Source organism: Eleginops maclovinus, chromosome 10 (assembly GCF_036324505.1).
Source record: "Eleginops maclovinus isolate JMC-PN-2008 ecotype Puerto Natales chromosome 10, JC_Emac_rtc_rv5, whole genome shotgun sequence".
In the NCBI taxonomy this organism is placed as follows: Eukaryota; Metazoa; Chordata; class Actinopteri; order Perciformes; family Eleginopidae; genus Eleginops; species Eleginops maclovinus.
Genome location: NC_086358.1, coordinates 12,444,937 through 12,466,819, shown reverse-complemented (window position 1 = coordinate 12,466,819; position 21,883 = coordinate 12,444,937). Strand labels below are relative to the sequence as shown.

Below are 21,883 nucleotides of genomic sequence, written 5' to 3'. Positions count from 1 at the left end.
TAGCCCTGCCAAATACAGTTGGTGACATATCTCAACGATTTGTAACGGGGGTAATAAGGACCGAATTGCAGCACACTAGAGCAGAGGATTAGTTTGTAATGTCTTTTATTGAACTAGATGCAGGTACATGTATAAAGCAGTATGCAATGTGAGAGACAAAATGTCCACCGGAAACTCTCAGGAGAACTGATGTTGACTCTCAGTTCAGGGCAGGATAAATCCACAGCAGGAAATAAAGAAAAAGTTATAATGGAACACAAACTGGTGAAATGCCTAGCAGCCACCAGAACCGGCAAACAGGAACCAGGAAACACACAGGCTGGAATCAAGGTGGGGGTACAGAAGGCTAAGACGTTCAATGGGTAATTCAGATAAAAGCTAGGTGCGAAACAGGCAGAGTCTGCAACAACAAATCAGCAGTAGGGCCTGGCTCAATTTGTGGCATTTGCAAGCAGTGGCAAGTACTTCCGGTGGCAGCTGCAGATGCCACTACTTTCCGAGGCAGCTAGTGGCATCAGCGCCACTAGCAACCACAGATGCCAGTACTTGCCGATAGCTGCTGAAGGCAAGGCAAGTTTATTTATATAGCACCTTTCAACACAAGGCAATTCAAAGTGCTTTACAAACATGAAAGACATTAAGAGCATTAAAAAAATAGTGCAGTATAAACACATTACAAAGGCATTTAAAAACAGTCAATTAATAGCAAAGATAATGAAATAAACACAACAGGTATAAAATACATGAATAAAAGTCACAGTGCAATGTAAGATCAAAACAGTTCAATTAAAAGCAGCGGCAAAAAGAAATGTTTTCAGCCTGGAAAGTAGTAAGAGTTGCAGCGGGGTTCTGGGAGTTTGTTCCAGATATTTGGATCATAATAACTGAACGCTGCTTCTCCTTGTTGAGTTCTAAGTCTGGGGACAGAAAGTGGACCCATTCCAGAAGACCTGAGAGTTCTGGATGGTTCATAATGTAGCAGGAGATCACAAATGTATTTTGGGCCTAAACCATTCAATGCTTTAGAAACCAGCAGCAGAACTTTGAAATCAATTCTTTGACAGACAGGAAGCCAGTGTAAAGACCTCAGAACTGGAGTGATGTGATCCACTCTCTTAGTGTTAGTGAGGATTCGAGTCGCAGCGTTCTGAATCAGCTGCAGCTTTCTAATGGAGTTCTTAGTGAGACCTGTAAAGACACCGTTACAGTAGTTCAGTGTACTGAAGATGAAAGCATGGACAAGTTTTTCTAGATCCTGCTGTGACATTAGTCCTTTAATCCTAGATATATTCTTCAGGTGATAGTAGGCGGACTTAGTGATTGTTTTAATGTGACTGTTGAAATTCAGGTCAGAGTCCATGACTACACCCAGGTTTCTGGCGTTAGCTGTTGTTTTGAACATTGCTGACTGAAGCTCAGCACTGACTTTTTGTCGTTCCTCCTTCGCTCCAAAAACAATTACCTCAGTTTTGTCATTGTTTAATTGGAGAAAGTTCTGACTCATCCAGTCTGTGTTGCCATTAAGGCTAAATTTTTAAGGGACTTTTATTTTGGCAAGCTGTCGCGGAGTTTGGGGTAAGAAACGGCCATTTTCCTGTAAAGTGGAAAGTAAACAGACAGAATCTATACACGTCAAATACATCGGTTGCAGCTCACACAATGGAGAGGTGTATTCTGTTGGATGAAACGGGCCCATCAGAAGAAATTAAAATGGAGCGGACAAGCGAATACAGCCAAGCTCATTTTGCCCCAACTAGCTCCCCAGAGCGAGCAGCTACGAAGGCTAGCCCTCAGACTTTACAGCCTGCTACAGCTGCCACTCTATGTTTCAGTCCAAACAACCCTTTTTCTTCATACCAGCAGGTTCCTGTTTATTCACATGAGCCACCACAGGCTAATAACACTGGTAATGTGGACTTAGTAGAGGATGGCCCAGACTATGCGTATGTTCCAACGGTAGTCAAACTGTCAGACATATATGACAGAGAGGATGTTCAGATAAATTCAAAGACATTTCACTTTGACTTGAATGTTTCTGCTCCGCACTTTTTCCCTCAGCTAAAAACTGACCAAAGTGTGCGCACAACTGAACGTCTCGCACAATATTTAGCTCGACGTGACCTGGTGAGTGTAAGCTTGTATGAGTTCGATGATCAACCTGAAAATTACCGTGCTTGGCAGTCTTCATATAAAAGTGCTACCCAAGGCCTGGGTCTCACTGCTACCGAGGAGCTGGACTTAATGACTCGATGGCTTGGCAAAGAATCCAGCAACCATGTGAAACGCTTACGTTCAGTGCACATAGCAAGTCCAGACATAGCACTCAGGAAAGCCTGGGAACGTCTTCAGGAATGCTACACAGCACCAGAGGTAGTTGAAAAGGCCCTCTTCACTCGTCTGGACAAATTCCCTAGGCTTTCGGTGAAAGAAAATCTGAAGCTAAGGGAGCTAGCAGATCTGCTGATGGAAGTGCAGTGTGCTAAGGAAGACGGCTACCTCCCAGGTTTGTCTTACCTAGATACTGCACGCGGCATCGAACCTATAGTAGCCAAGCTGCCTTATGGACTGCAAGAAAAATGGATCTCTGCGGGTTCAAGGTACAAAAAAGGAAATGGAGGACGGTTTCCACTATTTGATTTCTTTACTAGGTTCATGTGCTATGAGGCAAAGAAAAGGAATGATCCCAGCTTTGCCTTTTTAAATGCTAGTGGGCCCTCTTTGAAGGCTGAAAGTTCCCATTTTAAAAGCACCAAGAACCCCATTGCAGTTCATAAGACCAATGTCTCCCCAGCAGAGTCAAGCACTTCCAGTGATCCAAATAAGAGCTGCCCAATACACGCAAAGCCACATCCACTGAACAAATGCAAAGCCTTTAGAGCCAAAGATCTTCAAGACAGGAGAAACTTTCTGAAAGAGAGTGCTGTGGCTCAAATAGTCATGTGGCAAAGGACTGCACCACATCAGTGAAATGTTCTGAGTGTGACAGCACAAAACATGTATCAGCTATGCATCCGGGCCCTGCACCTCAAAACACGGCTCCTGTACCCTCATCACAGAATGGTGGGGAGGGAGAAGAGGATGACGACAGCACGGAAGTCGTCAGCTCAAATTGCACTGAAGTATGTGGTGCAGGACAAGTTGGGCGGTCATGCTCCAAGATATGTCTAGGAAAGGTGTATCACAAGAGCTGTCCAGATAAAGCCATCAAAGCATACATTGTTTTAGATGACCAAAGCAACCGGTCATTGGCTAGGTCCAGTTTCTTTGACCTGTTCAACATTTAGTGTGAGTCCTATCCTTACCTACTGAGAACATGTTCCGGCACAGTAGAAACGTTTGGCAGAAGGGCTGAAGATTTTATGGTCGAAGCACTCAATGGGAAAGTTACAATCCCTCTCCCCCCGCTTATTGAATGTAACGACTTACCTGACAACCGGGCTGAAATCCCCACGCCGATCGTCGCTCTTCATCAACCTCACCTCGTCAAAGTAGCAGAACACATCCCGGAGTTGGACCCCACTGCTGAGATCCTCCTGCTGCTTGGTAGAGACATAATTAGAGCGCGTAAGGTAAGGGAGCAAATAAACGGCCCTCTCAACGCCCCCTTTGCTCAACGCCTTGACCTAGGATGGGTGTTAGTTGGAGAGGTCTGTCTAGGGAACGCACACAAACCAAATGTCAGCACTTACAGGACAACAGTGTTTGATTGTCGTCGGCCTTCTCTCCTCCAACCTTGCACAAGCTTTTTGCATGTCAGAGAAGAGATTCATGGCAAAGAGCCTAGGAACGGTGTCTTAGGGCCCAGCAGGGCTAAAGGAGATCGGCTGGGTCAAAATGCATTTGACCGCACCGAACAAGACAACAGGCTAGCACCTTCAGTTGAAGATGAGATCTTCTTGAGAATAATGGACAAAGAAGTCTACAGAAATGATTCACTCAGTTGGGTCGCTCCGTTACCGTTCAGGCAGCCTAGACAACGGTTGCCTAACAACCGTGATCAAGCGCTTAGACGGTTTAAATCACTTCAACGCAACCTGAGGAGGAGGCCAGAGGTGAGACATCAGGGCAGGCACCTAACAGAAGGCGCCGTGAGAGCGGCAGGACTCTGGATCCTGGGAGGTAAGGGGCTCATTAACTCAACTCTTCACAAATGCGTGACTTGTCGCAGACTCAGAGGACGGATGCAGGAGCAACAAATGGCAGATCTGCCACCAGAGCGTCTCAAGGCCTGCCCTCCCTTCACGTATGTGGGGCTGGATGTCTTCGGACCATGGCACACCACTACCAGACGTACAAGAGGAGCGCAGTCTGAGAGCAAGCGGTGGGCCTTATTGTTCTGTTGTATGAGCTCCAGGGCTGTTCACATCGAGGTGATTGCCTCAATGGACGCCTCAAGCTGCATCAACGCCTTGAGGTGCTTCTTTGCCATAAGAGGACCAGCCAAACAACTAAGGTCAGACTGTGGTACAAATTTCATTGGGGCCTGCAGAGAGCTCAAGATGAGCGCAGACCAACCAGACACCACTGTGCAGAGGTACCTACACCAACAAGGGTGTTCCTGGGTGTTCGTGGGAACGTCTCATTGGAGTAGCCCGAAGGATCCTGGATTCAATGCTTCTTGAACAGGGCACTCACCTGACACATGAAGTCTTGTGCACATTAATGGCAGAAGTGGCAGCAATTATGAACGCAAGACCACTAGTTCCGGTTTCAAGTGACCCAGAGGATCCATTCATTCTCACAGCATCCCTCCTATTAACTCAGAAAGTCGGCGTCCCGCCTCCTCCAGGAGACTTTACGGACAGAGACCTCCTCACCAAGCAGTGGAGACAAGTACAAGCCTTGTCCAACATGTTCTGGAGCCGTTGGAGAAAAGTATACTTGTCAACTTTGCACAGCCGGAAAAAAATGGACTAAGTCCCACCAAAATCTGCAAGAAGGAGACGTTATCCTTCTCAAAGACAACCTTTTATTATTATTATTTTAGTTGTATTCATGTTCTATGCCTTTTAAAAACACTGCTGTAACGCACATATTTAAAAATGTTGGACAAATACAGTAAATACAACCTGATGTATTATATCAAAATCTGTTTGTGCCTTATTTAGAAGGTATAAACCTTGGCATCTCACTGGCAGTGGGAACTGAAATCAGTTACAGCACACCGAAGTCTGTAGCCAAGCCTAATGACACCAGTCTACAAGTTGCTGTGTCAATACAGACATTTCTTTATGTTAATTATTTGTCGTTCTTAACTAGTAATAATACACCTGGTTCATCGTAGCAGGGTCATTCTCCAAAAACGGTGGATATTGCTGTCACACACTTTTGTAGACTCCAAAACTGCCAAAGTTGTCCTGATAATCACATACATTATATATATTCAATTAGTAAAGACTGTTTTGGTAATATAAAAATAAACTCTATTGGTCTAATGATTAATATTTAATTTTATCAACTTATTTAAAATGGCACATTCATAGAATCGCTGTGTCACAATTACAATACATGGAAGTGGAAGTGTATAATTTCATTTAAAAATACATTTTTTAATTAAATTAATCAAATTTATATGTTCATTAACATTACATACAATGACTAGGACATATAAATAGTTAAGAAATAGTTAAATATTATTAATAATATCAAATAAATATCTGTCACCCAAAATTATGTCATTGGTGTTATCGCTACACAAAACACTTTATTTTGAAATTTGCATGTCACTTCTTTGGACTTCCTTCGGGTCAAGAGGTAATTTCCTGTGGTCAAGTGGTCAAGCACATGAGGTAAGTCAGATGTCTTGCTTCATTTTTTAAAAAATGTCATGATTTCTTCTAGATTTGTATATGAAGCTGTGAAGCCCGTCATTGGTGTTACTCAGTTTATAGCCATGGGGTTGAGAAAAATTAAAATAAAACTTGAATACATCAAATAAATTTAAGTTTTTGATAACACTGAAAGCATGTGGTCTCACACACAGCAGCCATTTTGTTTTAATTGTAGTTTTTCCCCCAAACTGTCATTGGTGTTACTATCATTGGTGTTACTCTTCTTCCTGGCTAAACTGGTAACACCAATGACATTCCTGTATAAAAGGTCCAACAAAAACATCAAGTGGAGAAAAAAACTTTACCAAAACAGTTTAATTATTTTATAGTTATTTGTATTGTATAGTTATTGTATAGTTATTTTGTTTTGCTATTGTACTTTTCAATATTTCAGGTATGGCCAAATTGAGTGCTGCTGAAAAGCAGAAACTATACAGGCAGCGGAGAGATACAGACCCTGTACGTAGGGCAGAGTACTTGAAGAAACGGCGTGAGGGTTATGTCAGTGATATTGTCAACAAAAAAAGGAAGAATGTAGGAGAGTTAAGTGAAAGAGAGAGGAGAGCTCAGCGAAAGGCATGGCGTGTGTACCAAGCCAGATGCAGGCAGCGAATGAGGGTAGTCCAGGCAGTCTTGACCCCAACCTCTTCTCCAGACAGATCACCAAGCATCCGCTCTGTGGACAGATTTCAATGCTAATGTTTTCTAAGAGAAGATCCCTTTAGTTTCCTTTCTCCAGACGTCCTGAAGTCTGATGTCTGACTGCATGATGGGCAGCCATATCCTGGCATTATCCTGATGGTGGAGAACCATAATATCCAGATCAAATGCATGCACAGGTCAGGCAGGTATGACCTGAATAAGTTCTACTGGCCATCTCCAATTGAGGATGTGAACTGGTACGAAGATCATCAAATAATGTGCCTCATGCCAGAGCCAGTCGCTGCCAACAAGAGGTACATTGAGTTGGATGAAAAGATTTGGGCGTTCATCAAGGAAGAGCTGGGATGTTGAAGTGAGGAATGGAGAAAAGAGTTTATCAAGTTCAGGAAATGAGTTTATGATATGCAAATGAGTTCATGAAATGAGTTTAGGAAATGAAAATGAGCGTTATGAAATGAGTTTATGAAATGAACGTGTGTTTATGAAATGATTTTAAATGAGTTTATGAAATTATTTTTTTTTTAATGAAAATGAGTTTATGAAATGATTGTAAGAAATGAAAATGAAATAAGTTTCTGAAATGAAATGAGTTTATGAAATGAAATGAGTTTATGAAATGACTTTATAAATTAGTTTATGAAATAAAAATGAGTTTATTTCCAAAAAAGTAGTCATTGTTGTTATTTGATGTTATTGCATCATTGGTGTTATGGCACGTCATTGGTGTTACTTAATGTTTTTTTCAGTGATCGCCTGGTACACATGGATTATTGTTATTGATCACCAACATTTTCTTTTTCATCATTTATTTATTCATGAGGTGGTATGTTTAAGTAAGTATCCAAAAACTTATATGCATATTCTTCAACTGATTTTTGTTTTATAACGAAAACATTGAAGGCGCAAGTGAAATGGATGTCCATAATGCTGATTCTGCACTTTTTAAAATTAAGTTTCATAGGTTAAATCAAATATTTTTTTTGTTTTATTGTTCCAAGTGTTTTCTTTTAATGGAATATTCAAGTTTTAGGGAAAAAATATTTTTTAGAAATATGCAGTATTGTTTGCATTATAGGTAACACCAATGACAAAAAAAACAACAGATGAATTATTTATTGAAATTTTTTAAAATAATAAAAATGCATTAAGCTGGACCTGGTTTGGATTAGTCAAGTTTAGATGTTATATATTGATATTAAAGAAGTTTCAAGTGTATTAGAAGGAATAATTTTCATCAGAAATATTTTTCCCAAATTCAACCTTTCCTGGAGAATGACCCAGCAAGCAGTGGAAGCTCCTCTTCAGAAGCGACAGCGTCAGCTCGGCGTTCAACCCTCACTCGCCAGTATTTATGTTATATTACAATATATTTGTATTACTATCAAAAAATATAGCACGGTCATTTATTTTTTTTAACAAACCACGTTCCCCGAGTAAATCTGAATATAAATTATAATTTAGAATCTTTTTGAAAAATAAAGATCGCACATCTGTGTACAGATCAGTGATATAAATTCATGCCTAAACAGCGACATTTTACACGATAAATAAGTGTTAAAACAGCAGCATTTGCCACGGAAAGCGAGTGGCAACTACCTTAAACATTCGTTTGCCTCGGCATCCAGTGGTTATTCCCTTTCAGCAGCCATCGACAAGTAGCTACTGGCATCTGGTAGCTAGTGGCATCTAGTGGCATGCAGAAAGTAGTGGCATCTGCAGCTGCCACCGGAAGTGCTTGCCACTGCTTGCAAATGCCACAAAATGCGCTTGCTCTCCCTCCCTATGGATGCAGGTGTGTGAGCAGCAGGGCCGGTTCTAGCCCATTGGCTGCCCTAGGCGATATTGAGATTTCCCCCCCCCTCCCGGAACCGGCCCTGGTGAGCAGGTTTAGTGAGCAGATGTTGATGAGAGGGGCGTGTCAGAGGGTAAGATCAGATGAGAGGCAGAGTGGAGAAACTCAGAGAGAGCGCGGACTGTGACAGCTGTTAGTCTTAAATTAAGCCATAAAGCCTAAAGTTCTCAGTGTCAGGGATGGCTGAAAAAATCGCAAGGCTTTTTTATTTAATACTTCTGCTCTCAGCTGGCTTTTTACTATTGTATTTTCCATCGGAATATTCACTGAGCAAAATCAGGTAAGTTATTTTGATTCTGGAATTATTAGGAAGGAACTTAGCTGGACTGGTTGATTATTTACAAATCCTGTTTATTCATAGACATGTCTATCGGCACATTTCTGGGTACAACTGGATTAACAACAGGTTAATTAAAGATACTATAAAAATGTATCCTGATCATGCTTGTATGTTGCGTCAATTGCTTCTTTCGTTTTATTTCTACATCAGATGGCCATCTTTCTCAGTAAAAATAAGACACAGAGCTCAAGAATTGTTGGTTGACTTTGGAGCTGAAAAGGGAAACTCCACTTCACCTACTGTGTTTACACAGACAACAAAACATCCTGATTACACCAACAAAAAAAAGGTGACAGAGATAAAAAATGATCAAATGGGACCTACCCGAGGCGCTGTGGCTGAGACTCCCATGCCCGTCCTCCTCAAAAGCTCCTACAAGAAGCTTCCTGAGTGGGATTTTGAGGATATTTATAACCAGGATGCTCCACCCAGACAGACAGTAAGCATGTCAGGACAAGATAAAACATTATAAGTCATCAACTTTGTGGGAGAGGGTAATCTGCACGTCCGGTTCTTCAGCTGCCGTCTCTTTGGTGTGATCTGCATTTCTGTTTAAAAAAAAGATCTTTCTACCTGTCTGGCTTCTTGCCTGCGGTTTCTTCAGCTGTAAGGGAGCATTTAATGACAATACGTTTTTTGTATATCAATAGCTTGTGCTTTATTCTCAGACGTGTGCCAAGTCTCTGCGAAACTCTGAGGATGAGAACTTTAAGAAGAATTTCCTTCCCAACATACGCTTGTATATGCACAAAGACAGCGTCAACATGAGCGAGTGGAACCGACTTTCACATTTTAACAATCCCTTTGGTTTTATGGGGTTTAAGCATGATGGTAGGTGTCTATATGTCCTTATGAGACACAGTGTCAAGAATGTTTTCCATAGTTGCTATGTTAAGGGACTGGTGGATACCAATTATTTCAATTCTACTTATTTTTCCTGGGTATAAGGAAACTTCTGTGCTCAGGGTGATAAACATTATAATAATAGGAATCTTCTAATGTGGACAGTGGAGTAAATAAGGCAAATACCTAAGTCTCATCAGAATGTAATTAAATGCTATTAAGAAGTCCCAAAAGTGAGAATTAAGAGGTAGATAGTGAGAGAAAGTCATTTACTTAGTGATGAAGTCACCCAGGGACAATGTCTCATCCCAATAATCCAATACAATAGCTGGTGATATGCAACTTTTAACACTCAACAGTTACACAATAAATGGGTTAGAGTTAGGAATTAGAGGTACAAAGATCCTGAATGTGTCACATGTAACCAATAAACGATAACATACTATATAATTAGATCATAATTACCAATTCATTCATATAAAAGCAGGATTTTTGTAGTTTCAATTGGTTGAGGGGAAGCTCATTTTGAACAATTTAACTGTTGATTCATTTTATTATGGATTAATCAGCAGTTTATGAATAATTAAAGGAAAAAGCACCAAATACTTATATTTTAGAAGCTGGATCCATTATTATTATTATGATTAATTTACCAATAATGTTCATGTTTTTACAGTTGTATTCGTATTCTTTTGAGTACAAAAATCTGAATCCACACAGTAACTAGTGACAAAAGATGCAAAATAAGAGTAGAGGACTAAAGTTCATGATTTCCCTCTTAATAGACATGCAGTAGAAGTAGAAAGTGGCTTGATAACTAATACTAAAGTAAAGTACTTTAGTACATTACATTCCGCCACTGATCTGTTCTCACGTTATTTATTTCATATGTTTTTTTTCTAGATGTAATGACTTCAGTGAAGCTGATCCCAAAGCCCAAAGAGCCACTCCTCCTCCTTCGAAAGCCAGGTGCAGACGGGTGTGTGTCCTGTGCTGTGGTAGCTTGTGGGGGAATACTCAATGGCTCAAAAAAGGGAGAAGAGATCGATGCTCATGATTACGTTTTCCGGTAAGGAAGTAACCTGGGAATGTTGTATACTCAAAATGGCGGCAGGTGACTTGTTAAAAAAAACGTTGTGTAGGCCTACAATGTAACAATGTCATTTCTTTGCACGTTCCCTTTTTCCCAGAGATCAGGATCAGCATTTATTGACAATGGTGTTATACTGAGATTGCCAAGGCAATATTTAGTTAGGGAGGGGATCAAAAAAATATAGATGGCCGGAAAGACTGTTTTTCACCACACACGGAGAACACACACACACACAGGATTACAAACATTTGCTAAAAGTATTGTGTGAACCGTGATATTAGCTATGTATCTGAATAAGAAAAGAAGCAAGTTAAATGGACATCAATAAAAGGAAATCTGTGGACTGTATTTAACTGGAAACTTTGTATCGGACATTTATTTACGTCGGACATTACGTCAAGATAGCAGATCCTCAGATGTTTAAAGCGTTGACTTAGCCTCTACAGTCACAAATGTTGATGGATGGCAGTGTTGATTTTGTTGAGTCAACATTCTGGGAAAACGATTAATTGTCAATTTATATCCACTGCTCATCAAATATTGACTTACCTGGGCAGAGTTTCACAGTTTCCTTCAAAGATGGCCAAGGCATCTAAAGCCACGGAAATACTTAAGAGACCACTTCAGCATTATCATATTCACTTGTTTTATTATTTATAGGTATGTCTTTGAGTTAAATGATTTTTTAAAAATGTTTTATTGTATTCTAGAGACTACTGACAATGTTTTCTCTGTGTTGGAATTCAACAGACTCTGGAATTGCTGCCATACATATAGAGATAAAGATTTGAGAACAATTATGAGTGGTCTCTTAATATTTTCCGGAGCTGTATAGGGACGCATTTTGTCCTGCTTCACTGTGCACATCCTGTTATGGCGTACAGACCACTAAACAGGATGCACTGCATGAAAGGAGTTTTGGTTGCTGCGTTGCCCCTTGTTGGACTAAGAGGTCGTCTCACCATACACTTCTCTAAGCTAATTCAAGGGCAAAAGCCTCAGAGTAGTTTGTCTTTTATTATACTGTTTTATCTTTTTTATTTTACCACGAGAAAGAAGGGGTCAGTAGTAAGTTATTTTGAATCTGTAGCAAATACTACAGCCAAAAGCCAACCAGCACGTACATTATGCGCCTGCGTGAGGAAATAAATTCAACTGAAGCAAAAATGTTTTTCCTGCTTTTGTAATGTCCCCAACTGCTTGTACATTTCAGGCTTTTAGATATTCTTTTAGATACCTTTTATTTTTTGTGATTGACGATACAGAAGATGTTTACCTGTTCAGCTACATACAGGAATACACTTTCGTGACTGTCACCGCTCTTATGGTGGCATGCATTGTTATGGGAAAATATATTACCTCAGCTGTGTTAGGGTGGCACAATCCTTGGATTACTGTGCAGCTACCACCATATTTGTTGTGCATTTACACCAATATATTTACAGAAATGTATGTCACTTTCAATCTTTTATTCTGCCTTTTGCATGCAATTAAACTAACTTGTACAGACAATCATGTTTTGACACAATGACCTCTTTTTGCGTGTAATAAAAGTTAGCTTCTAAGCTAATGAAAGTCATTTTATCAAGGCCCCTTTCACACGTGTATCTGTCTGTGCGACAGGATGAACGGCGCTATCACCAAAGGTTACGAGGAAGACGTGGGAAGCAGAACATCAGTGTACGTTCACACGGCCCACTCCATCACTTCGTCCCAATATTTGTTGAAGATTTATGGATACAAAAATGTCCCTAATGATGAGGTACGAATGTCATGTTTAGTACTTTAATGTGTAACTCGCACTCCACACACATACAAACAACCTTTTAATTCCTACTCATCACTCATCCTCTTTTTGGCAGGGCATAAAACATGTGATTATTCCTGAAGGGATGAGGGATTTCAACTGGCTCGAGGGTCTTCTCAAAGGAGAAAGGATCAGTGATGGCCCATATAAAAACAGGAGGTAAACACCAACTATCTATGAAATGAGTAGAAGGTAACACAAAAACACACATACAGTAATTCCAGTCCTTGAATATCTTTGATTGGGCCTGAAAATGTGTCGCCAGGTCACCTTTTTAAGGATACCTTCTAATTTCCAATGATTCCTTTTTCTAAATCATCAAAATATATAACTTTCTTATTATTAAAAGCACCTATAAACATACACAAAGGTGGCGCCTTATTCAACTTAAACATGGAAGGGGTGATTCCTCCTAATTTGTTTCTCATTTAAAGGCACCTAGAAAACATAAATCATACAGTACATTTAGAAAGTAAAATACAGGCACTGAAATCTAAAGAAAAGAGTTGCTTATCCGACCAGACTGACTCATTTCTGTTGGCTCTGAAGTTTCAACTCAATATTTTGCTCAGGGATTAACTTGAATTCATTAACAAAAGTACTTACGTAGGAGTAACACATTACAATCAGAGTGAGAGTTCACGTAGATTTCTTGATATAAAATAGTCCTTTCCTCCATAAATGCCATCAAAACTGCATCAGCCATTCACCCATGGCCCAGATAAAATAGATGATGTACAATCTATGATCTCCGAACCATCCATTGACTTGACTGCCCTTATATTATATCCGTCAGAGCTCCAGTAATCTCAGGCATGTTCGCAGTGCAACTAAAAGCCTGAACTCTGTGAAACAAGATGGTTGATATTTTTCATTGTGTAAAATGTGTAGCAGTGATAGAGTCAAAGCGATGAGCATTTAGCAGGAGATTTGTGTAGGCTAGCAACCAGCATCAGATTATTATTTTTTTGAAGATGTATTTATTGATTTTCAGATGTTTGTAGAAATCGACAATCCACAATGGTACATTATAGCAAAAAGTTAAACATCAACATTAATAATGTAAATCCCCCGTCCCCCTCCCTAAGGGAAAATAAACAGAACTAACAAAGGAAGATAGATTAAAATTAATTAAATAATAATAATAAAGATTTCTGAAAGAGTTCATTTTTCGTCCAAATGTGCTTTAGAATCATCGGCTATAGTAGGAATACAAAGTTTATCCAGGAAATCATTCTGTTTTCCTAAGTTTTCAGGAGTTTCAGATGTATACAGTGTTTTGTAAAAAGAGGCAAAGGTTTTATTGATCTCCTGGGGGTCTGCTGATATTGTCCCACTTTGGGTTTGGATCGCATTAATTGCCCTATCTGCGTCCAATTTCTTAATACGCCAAGCCAACAATCTCCCAGATTTTTCACCTTGTTCATAGTAACTCTGTTTCAGACGGATTAGACTGTTTTCTGCTTTTGTTATAGACATTTTTTCATACTGGGCTTTAAGAGACATCAATTCTTGTTTTATCTTTATGGAGTCATCCAAGAAAGCCTCTCCTTCCAACTGTCTGATTCTACGGTCAAGTTCATTCATTTCCAGTTTAAGTTTGTTTGTTTTTGAGCTGGTATAGGATATGATCATACCTCTGATGTACGCTTTAAAGGCCTCCCATCTGACAATAGCAGAGGTCTCATTTGTATTTGTGTTAAAATAAATCTCAATTTGAGCTCCAGCATCAGATTTAACTCATTAATTGACTTTGTATTATTTCAAAATCGTTGCTTTATAAAGTTAAGTGTTATTAAGAATGGGTGTTCTTTAAACTTAGTGTTTGAATCAATGTTTCACAGGCCAACACGTGTCTCTGCCAACAAACCAGCAATGCATGAACCTGACTCACCTAGAACACGGTGTAACAACAGTTTTGCATCACGCTCCATCGGGGTACTAAGTGCATTGAAAAAAATAAAACACCTGGCTAATGATTTCTGCATTTACAGGCCACGGACGTACTATGCAGGGCAGTACAATGAGACGCGCTTCTACGTTCTTCACCAGGATTTCCTCAGATACGTGAGAAACAGGTAAACCACCGTCCATAATCCTGTCCATCCTTTAGGTAACAGTTATTTATTTGTACCCTAGGTAAATTTAGTTTGTAGATAAAAGACGAGGGATCCATCAGACACACATTTTAAACAGGCAAACCTTTCAAAAAGAACCCAATGCTCCATCAACTTTAAAAACTTTTTTTAAAAATCACTAGTACAAAAAGGAACAATGCAGCAAGTAAATTAATTAATAGACTTTGCTTACGTAGCATCTGTACCGAGCCCCTAAGGGGACGTGAAAACAAAAAAAACAACAAACTTTTTACTTTATATGATTTTAATAACAATGGTAATAACTGGAAAAAGACAATGTGAAGCACAGCAACAATAACTAAAATATTTTCTTACATTAACATCCAAAAAAATAGGCAACCAAAGAAAATGGATAGTCAAAAGTCTACACTTTTTATAACATGTGGAGGCTGTAATTTGTTTTCTCTTTTGGATCAAATATGTATAAGGATTGTTTATCTGACACTGTTCATCGCCTGCAGGTTCTTAAAGTCTCGTGGTCTGCTTTCTTCACACTGGGCGATAGTCAGACCGACCAATGGGGCATTCACTCTCTTCCTAGCTCTGCACACCTGCGACACTGTAAGTTCATATTAACTCAAACTTGTACACTTGCCATCTATCCTTTAGGTATCCAAGCCTATATGAAGAATGGAGTAAACAATACTCTATACAGGTCATACAGGCACAGGACATTAAGTATCGGCTCTCTTTGTTCTCATATAAATCATAAAATCTCATAAAAACACCTGTATTTATGAGAGACATTAGAGAAAGTGCCGCAATTTATGGTTAAAGCAATCTTTAGCTGAAGCGTAGGATTGTTCCTAGGCTTATATAATAGTGGACCATAGGACCTAATAATTGTTTACAGTCTAACACTATTAAAAGTGTTACTTGAATCAGAACATGAGTCTGCCGCCCAATGGTGTTCTAGGGAAAATATCTTAAAGAAAAGCATATAAAAAACTGATGATTATCAGGTGTAAAGCTGGGAAATAAAATAATTTTTCTGGTGGTGATCAAACACCACCACCCACAAAATAGCAATGCCAGCAATTTAGCCAATGTTATTTCTTATGTAGCCCTCGCCCTTGCGACAGTGTTTGGCTATATTGCTATAGCACATTTCTTAGTCAATAGGGATGTTTAGGGATAACTTATGTTCCTTCTCAACTCGATGGTGGTACAATGGGAGTATCCATCAGAGCGGTAACTTAATGACACAACCGGTTTCTCACTTTTCCACATTCCAAGAGAACTAAAACATGTTGACATTCAAGCCCGATACTTCTCATCTAATTTTCATGTTGTGAATCAGAGCAGGAGGGTTAAATTATCTCAAAAGGAATCTAGTTATAGACTTTTAAATAGTGACCCTGCCAGACTCCCAGTCTATGACTAACACTCTGGGAACTATGACACATTTTCTTTAAATGTGAGAGTCAGACTCTAGTCTTTTTAAAGTCTTGTACTGTATGTTAGGCATTAGATGAGAAGATCTAACTATATATTGTTTAATACCTATAAAGGGATTAAACCTACAAAATTTGAACTTAGATTTCTTGCCCATGTTCAGGGATTTCTTTATCGGTCCAAAATAAAAACCTGACCTTTGGACGGAGCCAAGCTGTTTTCCTCTGCTTGCAGTCTTAACACTAAACTAAGCTTAGCCATCTGATGTCTGTAGGTTGTAATTCCGGACTGACATGAAAAGGTTATGGATATTCCAATCTTATTCTCAGCAATAAATTGAATCTGCATATTTTTCAAAACAGTCGTTCTTTTATAAACAAATCCTGCTGTTGTTCATCATTGCCCCTGTTCTCTGTTCTCAGGTGAGTGCATATGGATTCATGACTGACGACTACAAGGAATACTCCAACTACTACTATCAGAAGATCAAGAAAAGTGTGGTTTTCTATGCCAACCACGACTATATCTTGGAGAAAAATCTGTGGAAAAACCTTCACGATAGCAACATCCTTAAGCTATATCAAAGAACAAAATTAACCCAAGAGCCAGGAAAGGAAAATAAACTCTGATACAGGTAGAATGGCGTTAATGGAACCCATTATTTTATAGAAATGTTATATTTGTATTATCATATATGTTACAAAAGAAAGTGGAAGACAATGTGTGGCATGCTCTTTCACAATCAGTGGCATGTTGCAAAGGCTCTGTTCTAGATGCATGTGAATTAATATCAACATCTCGCTTTATAGTAATATTGGGTAATGTTCGCCAAGTTCAAAAGACAAATCGATTTTGGAGTTTTTAAGGGTGAAGCGGTAAGAGAAGCAGCTTAACGACAGAAGCATAACAATATGTTCTGTTCGTGTTTGATTCCTATCAAATACAAAGACTTCAGAAAATCCTAGTCCTCTATGCAACTAAAAAAATGTTAGGCTAATCCATATCATCGATGGATATCTGTGAAAAATAAGCAATTGAGGTTGAACGTTATGAGAAAAACAGCCTAAGGAGCTAACACTGAGGTATGTTATAGACTAACAGAGATTTCAGACCGGGACGTGAATCATAGCTAATCCAATGGTGGTAACCCATAAAACTCATGTATATACAGCCTGGGCCTGCACTGCCTTGGTTGTTTTTGAATATTTTAAAGTATGTAGAGAAAGGCAGATAAAAATGCATATTTGCTACTTAGATGTTATTTTTGCTATTTGTAAATTGTATTTGTTGTTTGCATCTTCATCTAAATCAACATAAATATATTATTAAGTATTCATTTAAAACTATTTTTTCCATTTAAAACATGAACGTCGATAATCACGAATATGTGTTTCAACTGTTTGTTAATGAGCATGCACGTTGGTTAGGGCGTGCACAGGTTATGGGTGTGGTTGGGAACTTGTATGCGAGTGCCTTTGTGTACTGGATTGACATCTGCAAGTGCCAAAGAAGGACACGTACAGTGTCTGTGTGTGCGTGGGTGTGTGTTGTTCCATGATTCATGATTCATTTGAATAAATACCAAAAGTTTAAATCATACTTTGAAGGCATTTTTCTCAGAACCACGGCTGTATTACAGTCATAATGTAATGTGAGGTCTTTTGTTTCACATTCCGAGAACAGAATCTCCACTTTACAACAGTGTATATGAGTGACTGTGTTTCAGGGTCAGTGAGAAATGAAAAAGTCTTTACTTATGTGGCTGACCTGAGGTGTTTCTCTACCTAGGAAAGACATTCCTGGATTTGGAAAATAGCAGTAACACCGTACACCGTTTACACTGTACACAAAGGTTCAGTTTAACAGCGCCACAAACTACTGCCTCCAATGTAAAGAAGGAGGTGAATCAATATATATATACAGTATATATATCTTTGGTTTCATGATAGCGCATAACACTACATAGATTGGATCACCTTAAAATAAATCATCCCACGGTAAAATATCATTTTATATTCACTTACATTTCCAATTCAAACTGTCAGTCAATGTTATACCTCTGAAATACATAGAAGTACTTTTTCCCATTAAATGGTGTTATGATATTTGACGATAGGTCAACTTTTAACATTTTATTTGGTTTAAAAAGCGGTGTGTGTGAGACAAGACACTAATCTTCATTTTTTACAGGATTAAAGTGGAAATAATTTAAGGTGCGGCCCCATTTCTTATAATTACAGCCTCAAAATAGTCTTTTTCTACTGTGATTCTGCTTTTGTGTTCAATATTATCATGTAATGGAGCAGTTTGAAGTGTTTAAAAAAGCTTTAAGTCGGATTTTGTAAAACTGGATCATATTATATTTGCAGAACATTTGATCTAGTTTTGTATCCAGCAGCTCTGCCTGGACTCTCATTGCTTGACAAAGTTTCCTGGTGGACACACATCTTTACTTGTTGCTAATGTAGTGCGATCCACTCTCTGCACCGTCACAGATATCATTTTACACAAGACAATGCAATAGGTCTCAAGGTTTCAAGGTTTTTATTGGTCATATGCACAGCATATACAACGTATATGTTGGCAATGAAAATCTTATATCCCATGCTCCTCCAACTCAACATACATGGTGCGAATAAGATAAATAAAATAGTGCAAAAAGAGAGAAGAATATTTACAATAACAACAAAAAAATGTAAGAATGTGAAATATATACATATGTGGAATACATTGAGAGTATTTAAATACTTTACACTGTTGAATGAGGAGGTATGGACAGATGCATATATTATGTATAGCAGATGTATATGGCAGATATGTATAATATATAGATATGTGTACTATAAACAGATATGTATGGCAGATGTGTATAATATATATATATATATATATATATGTATATATGTGTGTACTATAAACAGATGTGAGTAGACATTCACAGAGCTCAGGAGTTCAGTAGTCTTATAGCCTGTGGTATAAAACTGTCTCTGAGTCTGGTGGTCTTGGTCCGGATGCTGCGGTACCGTCTGCCAGACGGCAGCAGACAGAACAGATTGTTGCTGGGTTGATGGGGGTCCTTTAATATCCTACCGGCCTTCTTCCTACACCGCTGGGTGTAGAGGTCCTCCATGGATGGCAGCTCCGTCCTGGTGATGTGCTGAGCAGTTTTCACCACCCTCTGTAGAGTCTTACGGTTGAGGGCGATGCAACTGCCATACCAGGCGGTGATGCAGCCAGTCAGGATACTCTCGATGGTGCACCTATAGAAGTTGCAGAGTATCCTGGAGTCCATGTTGAACTTCCGCAGCCTGCGGAGGAAGAAGAGCCGCTGTCGAGCCGTCTTGGATATGACCCTGGTGTGATGTGTCCATGTCAGGTCCTCACTGATGTTTACCCCGAGGAACCTGAAGCTGCTGACTCTCTCCACAGCAGTCCCGTCGATGGTGATGGGTGTGTGTGCCTCTCTCTGCCTCTTCCTGTAGTCCACAATCAGCTCCTTTGTTTTTCTGACGTTGAGATGGAGGTTGTTGTCCTGGCACCAAGATGTCAGGGCTCTGCTCCTCTCTGTACGCCGTCTCGTCGCCGTCTGTGATCAGGCCGATGACGGACCTGTCGTCAGCAAACTTGATGATGGTGTTGGAGCTGTGTGTGGCCCACGCAGTTGTGCGTGAACAGGGAGTAGAGGAGAGGGCTGAGCACACAACCCTGAGGGGCTCCGGTGTTGAGGGTCAAGGTGGAGGATGTGATGTTCCCCATCCGCACTGCCTGGGATCTGCCCGTTAGGAAGCTCATGATCCAGTCACAGAGGGCGCTGTTGAGCCCAAGGTCCCTGATCTTAATGATGAGCTTGGAGGGCACAATGGTGTTGAATGCTGAACTGTAGTCAATGAAAAGCATTCTCACATAAGTGTTCCTCTGGTCCAGGTGGGAGAGGGCAGTGTGGAGGGTGAGGGAGATGGCATCATCCGTGGACCTGTTTGCTCTGTAGGCAAACTGCAGGGGGTCCACTGAGTCAGGGAGGGAGGAGGTGATAAAAGTTTTGACTAACCGCTCAAAGCACTTTATGATGATGGAGGTGAGTGCAACTGGGCGGTAGTCATTGAGGCAGATGGGTTTTGTCTTTTTGGGGACAGGGACAATAATGGACTCTTTAAAACTTGTGGGGACTACAGACTGGAGCAGTGACCTATTGAAAATGTCTGTGAAGACATCTGCCAGCTGAACTGCACAAACCTTGAGAGCACGGCAAGGGATGCCATCAGGTCCAGGAGCCCTGTGTGCGTTGATCCTTTTCAGAGATCTACACACATCTGCACTGGTTAAAACCAGTGAGCAGGGATCCTGGGCCTTCTGTGCCTCTACAGCAGGGGGCTTCTCAAAGTGTGCATAAAATGTGTTCAGTTCATCTGGGAGAGATGCAGACACTTCCTCAGCACCACTCGTTGTCCTTTTGTAGTCTGTTATTGTTTTTAGTCCAGACCACATATTTCTGGCATTGGAGCCATTGTAGTTCGATTCCACCTTGTCCCTGTATTGTCTTTTCGCACTGCTAATAGCTCTCCGGAGTGCATACCTGGAATTCCTGTACTCATCCAAATCACCGCCGCTGTGCGCGATGGCCCGTGCTTTAAGTTTAGCTCGGACCTCGCCGTTTATCCAGGGCTTCTCATTTCTCAATAAGGAAGCAGACGTGTTTGAAACTGTGGGATTATTCTTTGATCTTGTTTGCATCTTGTTTTGAGATGATTTCATTGTGATGGAATGCAGGTGCTGTATTTCTGGTCTGTTTAAGGTTCATGAGTCAACACAATGTGGAAGATAAGCATGTCTTAACATTTGATATTTAGATGGAGTCTTTTTAGACAATATCCATACAGTATGGGGCTTAATTTAAATCTTCTTTATCTTCAGAGAAACCATTACATTATACAACTAGCTCTAAGTTGTGTGGAACATTTTCAAACATGGCAAACAAAAGGAATTAATCAAATATTGTTGTTGATAAAATGCATCAGTTTTCAATGGACCATAAACTGACCTCAGGTCGTCCTCTCTCAGGGACTCAATAGCCAGGGGCTTGCGTCTGTCTGCCAAAGTCTTCTTCTTGATTTGCCTCGCAGTTTGCCTTTTGCCACGCCTCTGCTCTACCTGCAGATTGCAAAAACAACTCACTTTCTTGTAGGATCAGAGAGCTTACAGTGGCTCACCTGCCTTAGAAAATGTATTATTCTAACCTTGGCCAGGAACCCTCCAAACTGAGCCCCTATGTTGGAGAGCACTTTCTTCTTCATGGCCTCATCCTCTGCCCTCGTCTTTGCCTCCTCATCTTCTTTCCTCTGTCTTTCCTCCTGAGCAAATTAATCTTCAGCTTATTATCCATCCATCCATCCATCTTCTCCCGCTTTTCCGTCAGGGTCGCGGAGGTAACAGCTCCAGCAGAGAGCCCCAAACTTTCCTTTCCCTGGCCACATCAACCAGCTCTGACTGGGGGATTCCAAGGCGCTCCCAGGCCAGTGAAGAGATATAATCCCTCCACCTGGTCCTAGGTCTACCCCTCGGTCTCTTCCCAGCTGGACGTGCCTGGAACACCTCCCTAGGGAGGCGCCCAGGTGGCATCCTCACTAGGTGCCCGAACCACCTCAACTGGCTCCTTTCAACGCGAAGGAGCAGCGGTTCTACTCCGAGTCCCTCCCGGATGACTGAACTTCTCACCTTATCCCTAAGGGAGATGCCAGCCACCCTGCGGAGAAATCCCATTTCGGCCGCTTGTATCCGCGATCTCGTTCTTTCGGTCATGACCCATCCTTCATGACCATAGGTGAGGGTAGGAACGAAGATGGCCCGGTAGACAGAGAGCTTTGCCTTCTGGCTCAGCTCTCTTTTCGTCACAACGGTGCGGTAAAGCGACTGCAGTACCGCTC

General features: G+C 40.5%; 1 protein-coding gene and 1 long non-coding RNA gene across 3 annotated transcripts; one reads left to right on the top strand and one right to left on the bottom strand.

Moving 5' to 3' along the window:
• Nucleotides 1-88: 88 nt before the first annotated feature.
• On the bottom strand, nt 89-9,052 carry LOC134870725 (uncharacterized). Its single transcript, XR_010166593.1, has 2 exons — nt 8,091-9,052; nt 89-6,833 (listed from the first exon to the last, which is right to left on the bottom strand). It is a non-coding gene; the product is annotated as an uncharacterized LOC134870725 (long non-coding RNA).
• On the top strand, nt 8,425-17,561 carry LOC134870722 (alpha-N-acetylgalactosaminide alpha-2,6-sialyltransferase 1-like). Of its 2 annotated transcripts, XM_063893087.1 has the most exons (9): nt 8,425-8,626; nt 8,837-9,125; nt 9,355-9,517; nt 10,433-10,598; nt 12,246-12,384; nt 12,485-12,588; nt 14,424-14,507; nt 15,029-15,128; nt 16,385-17,561. In XM_063893087.1, exons 1-9 carry the CDS (start codon nt 8,526-8,528, stop codon nt 16,589-16,591), a joined length of 1,353 nt encoding a protein of 450 aa, XP_063749157.1. In that variant the 5' UTR covers nt 8,425-8,525; the 3' UTR covers nt 16,592-17,561. The 2 variants fall into 2 exon arrangements, with proteins under 2 accessions (XP_063749157.1, XP_063749158.1); XM_063893088.1 differs by lacking the exon at nt 8,837-9,125 and having other exon boundaries at nt 8,467-8,626.
• The last annotated feature ends 4,322 nt before the right edge of the window (nt 17,562-21,883 follow it).